General features: G+C 33.7%; 1 protein-coding gene across 1 annotated transcript in view; it reads right to left on the reverse strand.

The window, feature by feature from the left end:
• The window catches only part of Dgki (diacylglycerol kinase iota), a 466489-nt gene that overhangs the window by 48928 nt on the left and 405394 nt on the right, over window positions 1–12167 (reverse strand). Inside the window, 1 exon segment of the mRNA XM_063250554.1 lies at window positions 7956–7981. Within this exon segment, the coding sequence (XP_063106624.1) occupies window positions 7956–7981 (26 nt within the window).

Raw genomic sequence — 12167 nt, forward strand, 5'->3', positions numbered from 1 at the left:
CCTTAAAGAAAATAACTTTCAATAACTAGCTGATAAAGAATATAGAATATTAGAAGAAAACAAAATTCCTGTTTCCTTAATTAGAAGTATGAGGGTTAGGAAAAATGAATTAGAAATATATCTTTGGACTATTATTTAGTGTCAAGCGTACTGTGTACTTATATAAAAAAATATCTTTAGTGTTTGCTGATCAATTCCTACCCAATAAACTTCACAAAATTATGAGATATTTACTTAATGAAGAAAATCATATTTTACATGAGCTTAAAGCTGAAGCAATGCTATTGAGGAATAGCACAGAGGAACAATTTAGAATACAATCTGAATCTAGATTACTGGACTTGCATTTTTGTTCTAACGCCTACAAACTAGGCATGTGGTTTGGACAAATCACCTAGTAAGTCTGTGCCTTAGTTTCCTGATCAGTAAAACAGGGATAATAGTAGTTATAACAATTAAACTGGATTGTTGATTTGATTAGCTTGAAGGAATTTTCTGGGTATACCTGGGTGAGTTATGGTGGCTTGATCTTGGTACTCAATCTGACCTCTAGTCCCTTCTGCTCAGGCTCTGCTCCTCTGCTCTGCTTCTATCTGCCATGAGATGAGCACCTTTCCTCTGCCTTGCCCCTCCACCATGATGTTTGTGTCTTGGAGTCAGCTGATCATCTATTGGAGTCGGCCGATCTTCTACAGAGTTCTCTAAAACCATAAACCTCTATTCCTTTAAATTACGGATGTTATATATTTGTTTCATTAACAGGAAATCTGACTATTACAGAAGTACATACAAGATATTCCAGACAGTGCTAACTAAAATGTAGTGCAAACTCTCCCAGAGATTAGACAAAGAAACTTCCCAATTCATTTTACAAAGCTAAGACTATGACACACGCTCTTTACAAGAGAAAAGAAAAATAGAGACCAGCCAATTCATGATCGTGGATGCAAATATCCAAACAAAATATTAGTAAATTAAATCTAGCTCTGTATAAAAGAAGTAAAAATAAGGACCAACTCAAGTTCAATTCATGAGTATGACATTGGTTTCCATTAGAAAATCGATGAAAGATATAATATTGAAAGATGATAATGAAAAAAGTTGTCACCTCAGAAGATAAAGAAAAAGTCAACAAAATTTGACTTCTGGTACATTTAATGGATTTGAATGACAGCAAAGATACTTTTAAAAATCTACAAAAAAAAAAAAAAAAAAAAAAAAAACAAAAAAAACTAACAATACAAGCAGCATAAACACCCATCAATGAACTTCCCACTTAATGCTGACTCTTGAATGACATTTCACTATGGAGGAAAAACATCAGTGATGCTGATTTCATTTACTTTTTTCTATTTATCACTGAATTGAAGGTTCTACCAGTGCAGGAAGGACAAGAAAAATATGTATAAAGTAAGATGACTGAAGAGGAAAAAAATCCAAAATTCTTGGTATTTGTAGATAGTACTGCCTATATAGAATTCCTACGAAAAGAGCTTTCGGTTAAATTTTATACATTTAAAGGTTAGTAGGACTCTTGATATAGAAACAAGTTTTAAAAAGTCAATTACACTACAATGTGTCATAAAAGATCACTTATAAGATACAATTTTAAAAATACAGCATATGAAGTATCACTAAAAATATAAACACCCTTGGAATTTATTTGATAAAACCTTCAATCAATTTATTCATGGAAAAAAATCATAAAATTCTATCGATAACCATTTTGAAAGGCTACTAAATATAAAGAGATACAAGGGGTAAAGGGTAGATTCAACAGAAAAATATTAGTTCTTTTTATGGAGAGTTAAAAAATAAGCAATTTCCACAAAATTTTAACACAACTTGCTAAGCTAAATCTAAAATTTATATCGAATTTTAAAAGCTCAAGTATAATCAAGACTCTCATAAAGATCAGCTTTTAGAATATATTCTCTATATCAGTATTTATACAAAAGTTAGAGCTAAAAAACAATGTATTATTGGTACAGGAATAGACATATGGATTAATGAAACAAGCGAAACTTGTTTTATTAGAAAGAATAGAAAGATAGATTTTGAAATTCAGTGAAAGAAACAAATGGTAATGAGATAGGTGTTTATGTATTTGAAAAAATAAAATTAGAGCATCACTTCTCGCCAAGTCACAAAATTAATTCTAACATTAATAAGAAAGGCAGCTTACAGTTGCCAGGCATGGTAACATGGTGGACAGAGGATTCTAGGATTCTGGGAGGCTAAAGCAGCAGGACAGCAGCACATGTGAGCCTAGCCAGGGAAAAGTACCAACTTAACAAGACCTTGTTTCAAATTTAAAAAATAAAAGGCTGGGATATAACTCATTGTGAAAGTTGTGGGTTTAATCCTGAGTACTGCTGCTAATAACAACAAAAAGATAGCTATAAAAATTTTAGAAGATAATAGAGGATAATATTTATGATTTTTTATAAAAAGTTATCTTTAAAAATGTACCAAAGGCATAAACCATAAAATAACAATAATCTGATTATACTGAAATAAAGAATATCTGCTTATTAGACAAAATTTTAAAAAGCATGAAAAATTAAGCTACAAAATTTGCAACACATATTGCCAAGAAAAATATTTTTTCTTGTAACCCAACAGCTAACACAACCTAATGTTAATGGGATTATTAGGAAAAACACAACTCCAAAAGAGGTACCAGGCAAAACAAATAAACATTTCATAGATGAGTCAACACAAATTTTTTTAACAACACAGATTTATTAATAGCAACTGTAGCCTAAGATACGGATCAACAGGAACTCATCTCATTCTAGTGGGAATATATATTAGAATAACCATTTTGGACAACAGTTCATTACCTGACAAATCAACTACCTAATCTAATCTAACCTACCATCTAACTAAGCCACCCCTACTTTTAAACACTAGGCATCTTGCACAAGGACACCTGGAGAATGTTCATAGTAGCATTATTCGCAACAGCCAAAAGAACAAAAGAAAGATATTTACAAACCCATAGTTTATATAAACATTCATTGGCAGCAGGTTAATATGTAAACTACTTGTATATTCATAGAGTGGAATATTATAAAACATAAATAATTGATAAAATAAAATAGACCATCAATGATGAATCATAAAAGCATTATTTTAAATAAGAGAAACAAATCAGAGAAGGAAATACAATCTGATTTAGTTTGCAAAAGTTTACACAAGGTAGAATTCATATGCATACAGCACATATACCCACAGAGAAATATACATGTGTCTGGATCTGTACTCATATTTAGACTCAAGCATGGAGAATGCATGCAGGCAGTAAAATGATACAAAGAAACAAGGACATGAACAATGTGAAAACAGAACAGAAATGATTTCTGAAGAACAGGGAAGAGAAAAACAGTCAGTAAAGCAAACATGAAGTTCCCAGGCTGCTGTCAAATTTTATTTTTTATCCTGGGATCGTAATACTTCCTCTTCTTTTTTATGTTTTGTTTTGTTTTGTTTTAAACCAGAAATCAAACTCAAGATCTTGCGCTTGCCAGGCAGGCACTAATGCCTCTAAGCTATATCCTTGGTCCCCTTTTCAGTTTTAAAATCAAGAAGACACATTTTCTATGTTTCGTGAACACTATTTATTTCAATAAATATGTATATTTACACGAAAGATAAATGAATTCACAAGAGACACTATTTGATGCCTTTGAGATGTGCTCCATCATACAAACTACTACCAAATACAGTTACCTCTGCTCCTGAGCATAGATTGGGCACTTGACACTTGTAATTGTGGGTGATACAATTATTTCCAGACACTCATGCGGCCATCCTTGTCTGTTACATTACCAGTGCCCCAAGCCAGCTACCACAGAGTGTGACTACTGTGACAGCCAACAGGTCGAAAGCACGGAAAGGGGAAGGCTGCCTGCCTCAGATGTTCTAAGGGGAATCAAGCTGACTGGTGGTGCTTCCTTTCAAGAGCCAATCATGGTTTTCATTTTGTAATGGAGCAGACATTAGCTGGAAGATGACTTCCCCACAGCGTGCTGGTCAACTGGCAGCTGCGAGAATCGTATTCTATGACAGGAAGCAGGCTAAGACACCAGAAGCTGAGAGCTTAGAGCTGGAGAAGCCACCAGGCAGAGGAGCAATTTAAATGAAGAAGTGATAGGCACTAAGTGCAGAAGAAACTCAAGGACAGAGCAATCAGTCACTGCCAAGCATGTCTTCTGACAAGAGTAGAACTCCAGATGTGGCCTGAAAATGCAATGTTCCCATGGGGCTGAGCGTGGTGGGTTTCCCCAAGCTTCAGTTTCACTCAGTTAACTAAGTATGAGAAAATGTGACATTGGTATTTACTTTTTCTACAGACACAGATCACAGAGGGAGCCAGCAGGAGGGAGAAGCATTGTTTTTTGTTCTGTTCTGTTTTGTTTTGTCATTAAAAAGAAATTACTTACACAGCACTAAATGAGCTCTTGTTAGAGGAAGGAATAGTTTTTTTTTTTTTTTTTTTTCCTGATAATTCTATCAATTCACCTTAAGTTTAACCATTTCTTTGGTTTCTTGGGGACAAGGTGGGTAAAAGAGCAAGTGTTTGGGTGCTAAAAGTTAGGCTTAAAAATTAACTGAACTACTTACTAGCTATAATCCTAGGCAAGTTATTTGAGTTTTCTGAGTTTGTTTTCCCAGTTATAAAATTGAGGATGATGCATCTTATGCACAGTGTAGTTAAAGATGAAATGAATGTAGTCAAATCATGTTAGCACAGTCTTTGCATAAATGCTCAATAAATTCTAGTTTTTTTGGAAGAGAGTAAAACCAAATGTGACATAACAGAAAAAAAAAAATAGTAAGAACTTTAGGAGTAATAAAACCCAAAATGTGTAATTGTCGTACAAAAGAGAGGAAAAGAAAGTTCTCTAAAGGACATAACTGCATGTATATTTAAGTCTATAAGATAGATAACCATATTACTGAGTTTTGTTGGATCATTGAACAGAACTGTTTACAGTCTCACTGTTTGAATGTCTACTTTATATGCTTTAATTTTGTAACTTGAACAACTATTTCTAAGATGATAATATGTAATCTATTAACTAGTGATTTTCCTGTTTATTTTTTCTGAAATTCTGTATAACTTGTATCCTTTTTCTGCTTTTTTTTCTTTTTCTCCTTAAATAAAATTTTTTTAAAAACTGAAAAAAAAATTGAAAAAAAAATTCTAGCCTTTATCCTCAATGACCCTGACACACTCTTCTATAAACAGAAATAGTTCCCACATGTGATTTACACACTGGATCACCAATTTCATTAATGAAAAAGTAGAAGGAAACAGTTTCCCACTGAACACTCCCCCTTCTTTCAATTTTTCAAAGACAATATACAGTGCTGAACAAGAGTCATCAATAAATCTGTGCTTCTTCCACCATTGCCTGGATATGAGACGATGATAACATTAAGTCTGAAGTGTTCTTAGTAATTTAGAAGGCAAATGGACAGATGATTTCCCATTTGTACTCAACAACTATCTATGTACATGTGGAGCAGATATGATTAGCTCCATTTTAGGGATAAAGGAAAACAAAATCAAGAAAAATAAAGTTTGAATGACAGAGCCATGTATTCTATGAAGGGTATCTGTTAAGAATGGAAAATGACTTATTGGACTTTTCAAAATTAGATTTCTCCAAGAATAAATTCTGCTTCACAGATGGTCAAAGGGCACAAGTCATTAAAGTAGGACTGTTGCTGGAAAGTGAACAAAATAGAAATCCAAGAGACATTGGTTTTATATTCCAGTTTCACAATCCATTTGCCCAATGTGTCTCAAATGTTTTACAATAATTTGAAAAGTTATTTTTCCCTCTTACAAATGTACTGCGCTATGTGCAAACATATGATAGTATGCAAATCTGATGGTATGACATCTAAGAGCTCTTATAAGAGTAAATAAAGCTCCCAAAATCTCTAAATGAAAGGAGATTGTGTGTATATATATATATATATATATATATATATATATATTGAGTGCTAGATAGAAAATCCTGGCTATAAAGGAATTCATACAAATATTTTTCTAAGGACATATGGTATAGAAGATTATAAACAATTAGGCTACATTAGATAAATCTATATTATACATTTAAACTATTTTGGGGAATTGTAGAAGCAACCTAAGATGCACAGACATGTGATACTTTTTTTTGAAGTCATAAAAATATAGTAACTTTGTGATTTGGGTACTGTTTCTTCAACTGATCACAAACAAGAGCTGTTAAAATAATCAATTCTGAAGTGCTCTTCCTAACAATCAAGTCTTTCTGGTAGTAGTCACTTCCAACCTTCCAAAGACACTGATATACATTCAATGGTATCTCATAACCGCTAGACAAGTCCTAGTGGACTAGAAAATTGAAATTAAGAATTTGTTTCTCTCTCTCTTTTGAATGGACAATGAGTTCTTACAGACAGGAGGACAAAAGCAATAAATTAGTGAGGGCAAAGCTAGTTTAAAAATAAAAACACAAGTTTCTAGTTTACCGTTTTGGACATGGAAGTTCAAGGACCTATAAATATGCAATCAAAAATCTATTCATACCAGCAAAAATCATCAAAATAACACGTTTTAATGGGCTACCATTAGGTAGTTGATTACCTAATTCTGACTTGGGCATAAAGATAATTTTCCCTGTGATTCTTCATAAGGCAAGATGCAACTTTATTCTGATTTTGGAACAGATTTCATGATGTGGTAACAAGAAGAGCTGCCTCAAACTCCAGGTAAATTTCCTTAATTTATTCATATCATAAATATTTTGTATGTTTGAAAAGTGTTAACCATATTAAAGAACTCACATTTAATAGGGAAACCAGCTACATAAAGCCTCAAATTTGAATGTTAAATCCTGGACTGGAGAAACATATTTGGCACAATAAGTAGACCAGAGAGCTCTCACAGAATAAGAGGGAAGGTGGGCAGAAATGGTCTACATGGCAAAAGAAGTAGTTTCTTGCCAAAGAGACAGTACAGACAAAAAAAGGGTGACACAAGAAACATGGTGAGTTTTAGAAATTAAATTGCTATCATGGCTGGAGTACAGATCACAAGTAGAATGGCAAAAGAAGGCAAAATAAAAAATGAGCAGTACAGGAAGACAAATATTCCATTGTTTAGAACATACTAGTCCACATTAAAACTCAATATGGAAACCACCAGTCTGTTGGAAAGATTTCATCCCCTGGACAATGGGAGTGTGTCTAATATGACCACTTAGTGCTGTGCACAGTGAACTACAAGCATGGATATCAGTTTTGAAACAATGAAAAGTACAAGAAACACATAAAGAGAAACCAAAATAAAGCTGTATAAACTGCAGATATTTGTAAAACATTATTACATAGCATAATTGACCATTACAGCCACTTAAAATTTTGATTGATTGATTAAATGAATAATTCTAAAGCTTAGATGAAATGTAATTAGATATTTTCTTCTTTGAGACAACTGTCTCTTAAAGTACAAATAGTTCATTTCGACTAGGTAACAACTCTTGTAACTTACTAATTAGTTTCAGATTTTACAAAGGTCCCAATGTCCAACATGGAAGGAACTTCTGGGAATGTCTACTACAAACCTCTATTTAAAAGACATAAACATTATTCAGAGATGATGAACAGCTCAAAACCACAAGAAGTTTCTGGTGATGGGACAGAAATCAGCCAGACTACACTAAACTTCACAGTAATTGCCAATCAAGTGGTTGTAACAGATTTGAAAATAATGTGAGATAGCAAATTCAGCTAGGGTGGATTAAGTCTACAAATGTGTTTGGCATTTCACTTTAAACAAAATACTACAAGGTCTATGTCTTAGAGACACTTTCTTAAATAATTCTTCACTTTGACAGTGAAACTCAATGACCAGGGCTCAACTTTTAATTAGAATAAATAAGGCAGATTCTTACCATGATCTTCTGAAGAGACTGGTGACCTGTAAAGAGAAAATAAATATGATAAATACTTTGTATATGATAACAACAATAACCACAAAGAATTTTATAGAAGTTATATTCTATTAAACAGAAAATATAGAAAATAGTATAATTAATACATACACTGGTTGTATAGTGTATTCCAATCAGTAACTTTCAAATCTCAACTTTCAGTAATCAGTAACTTTTAAATCTAGATTGTTTGGGTACCGGGCATTGAGTAAATGTCATATCTATGCATGGTGTCACAGAACTGCAGTAACTTAATTAAGTCTAAACTTATACAGAAAAAGAAACTCATAGAAATACGGTAAAGGGCGAAATCCTGTGAATTTGCCTAGTACCCAAAGTGAGGCCGCCAGAAGGGCCTAAATAGCTATAGACACTAGGTGGAGTATCTATAGATAAAAAGAGATTTTCTTGGACAGTAAAGTATTAGATAAAAATAAAGAAATAGCATAGAATTTAATGTGTGAGATTGAGCTTAACCCTGCGTGCCAGCCTTCTGTCTCTGTATCTATGAGAATCAGAATGAGGCAAGAAGGCAATGTTGGGACTCTCACAAACTTTCATACTCAGTAATTTTTGCATAGCCTTTGTGGGTCTGGGTCTTATTATGGTAGTTACACATGAAAAGAAGCACTGTGTCAACCAGAAAAATCTCTCTTTCCTGCAGTTAACTCTTAACAGAGATACAGTGAGTGATACAAATGAATTAACCTCTTGTCTTGATTGAAAGACTTTTTTTTGTGAGTAGATAGCAGTAATGGAGAGAAAACTTTAAAACTTCCATTAGTGACAAAGTATAAATCATTTCAGTCTCACAGGTGTCTGCAAGTAGACTTTTGTATGTGAAATCTACAGAGGGTGTCAAACTTGGGGAAAAGAAAATTAGCATTAGCGTGATGGAGAAGCATGAGCAAGAACTTGCCATAACTGTTACATCATTGCCACCTTGAGAAACAAACACTGTTTGGCCTTCCCAGGTAGAGTTGACTAATGGAGGATATTTCTTCTTTGTGTCTCCTTATTCTGTACGGGTTCACACTGGTCTTTCTTCTAGGGTGAACTGTATTGTATTTAGAATGAGTAGGCGTTTAATTTAAACTTATTGAATACATCTGATTTTAGCACCACCATGCTAATAATCAGACCCAGACACATTCTGTAATGCCTCAAAAAGTCATCATGTTATGCTCAATCACCTTTTCAAGACAACTTTGTGGCTGCTAGGTCAAAATGAGCAAAAAAGGTATCAGAAATAAGGCTGAAGCTCCACTGGCTCTAATATGGGCAACCTAAATACCAAAGCTCCTCATCCATAATGCTCCACAACAGAGACACATATAATCTATTTCAATGACTCAGAAAAATATAATGTGTTGAAGATGAAAAGGGATTCTATGGTGAATCTAAAGAGTAACATATATTTTAAATCAAGTGGAATAATTTTTCAAGCTTCTGATAGATTAAAAAAAAGCATTAGCAATTAGAAATCTCATCACTCTTGGCATTTTCAAAGATGCAAGCAAAAGTATATCATGGATTGTTTATAAATAACTTCTCAAACCTGCTACCTAGAGAAACAAATAAATCTTAATTCCAATGGACAAATAAATGTCTCAGATGGAGAGCCTGTGAAGGAGGGTCTTTCCTGTCTTTCTGTAAAAGCAAAGAACTAATATTAAACTTGAAAAATTCCAGATGGCTCCATTAAAGTCCCAAGGGGATGCATTCTGTAATGCGTCCAGGCAGCAGGGAAGCACTATCAATTTCAGAATGTTTTGCAAGGATTAGCCTTGTTGAGTTTCTGTGCTGAGTGTCTCCTCCATGCCTAGGTTTGTGGAATTCTAAGACATATGGAGTATTTCAATCCTCACCCAGTATTTCACCTTTTACTGCAACAAGTCACTAAATTACACAGCTGAGACAAGCACATCATTCATCACTGCTGGAAATGGGCAGAAAAAGTTTTATAGAACTTAACTCAGGAGAAAAGAAATAGCCTGAAATCAGCAATATAAGCATTTATTTTTAAAACAGAGGTTGAATCTCAAGAACAGATCACCTTCTTCAATCCGACATGGAGGCATGCAGAGAAGCCCACTGCCTGTTCTTTCCACTACCCCTGAAAGACGCACAGTTTTGTCCCAGATCATGCCTTTTTCCTCCATGTGTACTTTATCTTGAAGTTAATATCTGTCCTCACAAGGTGAACTAGTGCTAGCATTCAAGGAATTCCATGATTTACAGTTGTCCTCTTTGCTTCTTTCCTGATTCTGGTCTCTTATCATTATCTATCAAATGTTCATGTTTTTGCTGTTTTATTTTAGTATTTTTTTTTACCATTATCTATTAAATGTTCATACTTTTGCTGTTTTATTTTAGTATTTTTTTTTTAAATCAGTACCGGGATCGAACTCACTACTGCTTGCTTGCAAGGCAGGTGCTTATGCCACTGAGCTAAATCCCCGGCCTTGTTTTAGTATTTTTAAAAAATTTATTTTATTCTGACTCACCAAAGAAAAACATCAAGTTTTGAACTTAAAATGTTTCTCCTATTTTATTAAAACTAAGTAATTATTATTCATGTTTGAATCTTTTAACTTATATTGATTTAGTTACTTGAGACTCTAAAGTACTAAGCTTTATGCTGAATGACAAAGATATGAAGAACAATTTCAAAAGATCCATAGCCTGGTGAAGAAAAGTAACTACCAAACAATTATAAAACAGTAAAGAAATGCAGTAATTAATGTATATGAAGAGCTAGCACGGAGAAGAGAAAGATCAATTGTTTCAAAGAGAAGGGAGGATTCAAAAAAGAAACATTGTTGTGACCTTGGCTTTAATGAATAAATAGAAACTTACTAGGTAAGTAAGAGAAGAGACAGGCACCTAAAAAGGAATACAGATATCAAATCTCGTAGTATGCTATTTGAGAGATTTTGAAAAAAAAAAACACCCTCAGAATTCCTAAAATGTAAAGGAATAATAAAACTAGGATTAGAGAAGAAAGATACCGAGGCCATTTCATATGGGGCTGGTGAGACCATGTTGAGATGACTGTAATTTATCTTCTAAGCTAAATGGAATGTGCATTTTAAAGTTATACATTCTGCTTTGTACTTTTGAATAAGCAGACTGCAGAAAATGAACATCAAAAGACAAATTAAAAGGTAGAAGACAAGTTAAAGACTATTATTGTGCAACTTCTATGTTAATAAGGCAGAATAAAAATTTCTCTGCTCTTTGATTCTTTTTGAAATTCACAAAAAATAACAGGGAGGAGGAAAACCAGTAAAGCAAACAACTGACTAAACTAGATGTTCATGAACCTAAACCATCATCTATGAATAAGAGCTACTAAGTACTGTAAAAACTGAACCAAGTTTCAGAGAAAGAGGAAGTCTGAATCTTACTTGTCTAAAGACACATGTGCAACATCACACACCATGGAACTTTGGAGGAAAGCCCCCTACTGTGAACAAGGGTGTCCTGCTAGAGAGCAGCCGGCTCAAACACTATGGAGAGTAGTGTTAAGGAGGTTAAGAACAATCAGCCCTCATACAGGCAGTTGTGAGTTCGATCCCTGGTACCGATAAAAACGAAAAAAGACAAAAAAAAAATTTATATATATAAAAAAAAAAAGAACAATCAGCCCAAAGTCAAACTTGCTGCAGCTCACTAACCCACTAACCCCAAGTATCAACCCCAAATTGAAGTACCAAAACGAACTTATCCAATGCAAAAATGAGTAAAAAGTCACCATAATATACAGCAAAAAGTACCACTAGAAGGAAGCCAAGAGTAGGTAGAACACAGAAAAAAGATCAGGGTATAAAGCAGATAAGAACTGTCAATAAATCCCCATAAAATTTAGAAATAGAGAAAGGAAAGGAAAGGACAAGGGAATAGGAAAGGTAACAGCACTTTTATGAACCATAAACTTAAAGAAGAAATGTAATGATCAAGAAATAATTATAATACTACAGTAGCTGAAGAAAGCTCATTTTTTTCAGAGTCACAGAACTAGTATGTTAAAGGAAACTTTTGAGAATTTTCCCCATTTGTTCTCTATGCATTTGGAACAGAAGTTTAAACTGAAATAAGTCGTTATAAATATATCCAGATGAGGAGAAAAGTCAGCGCCTCTTGAGAATCAGCCATGCTGGGACTGGGAGG

The sequence above is a fragment of the Cavia porcellus genome, unplaced genomic scaffold (genome assembly GCF_034190915.1).
Source record: "Cavia porcellus strain 051 isolate PalLab524CR breed Dunkin Hartley unplaced genomic scaffold, mCavPor4.1 scaffold_6, whole genome shotgun sequence".
Lineage (NCBI taxonomy): Eukaryota > Metazoa > Chordata > Mammalia > Rodentia > Caviidae > Cavia > Cavia porcellus.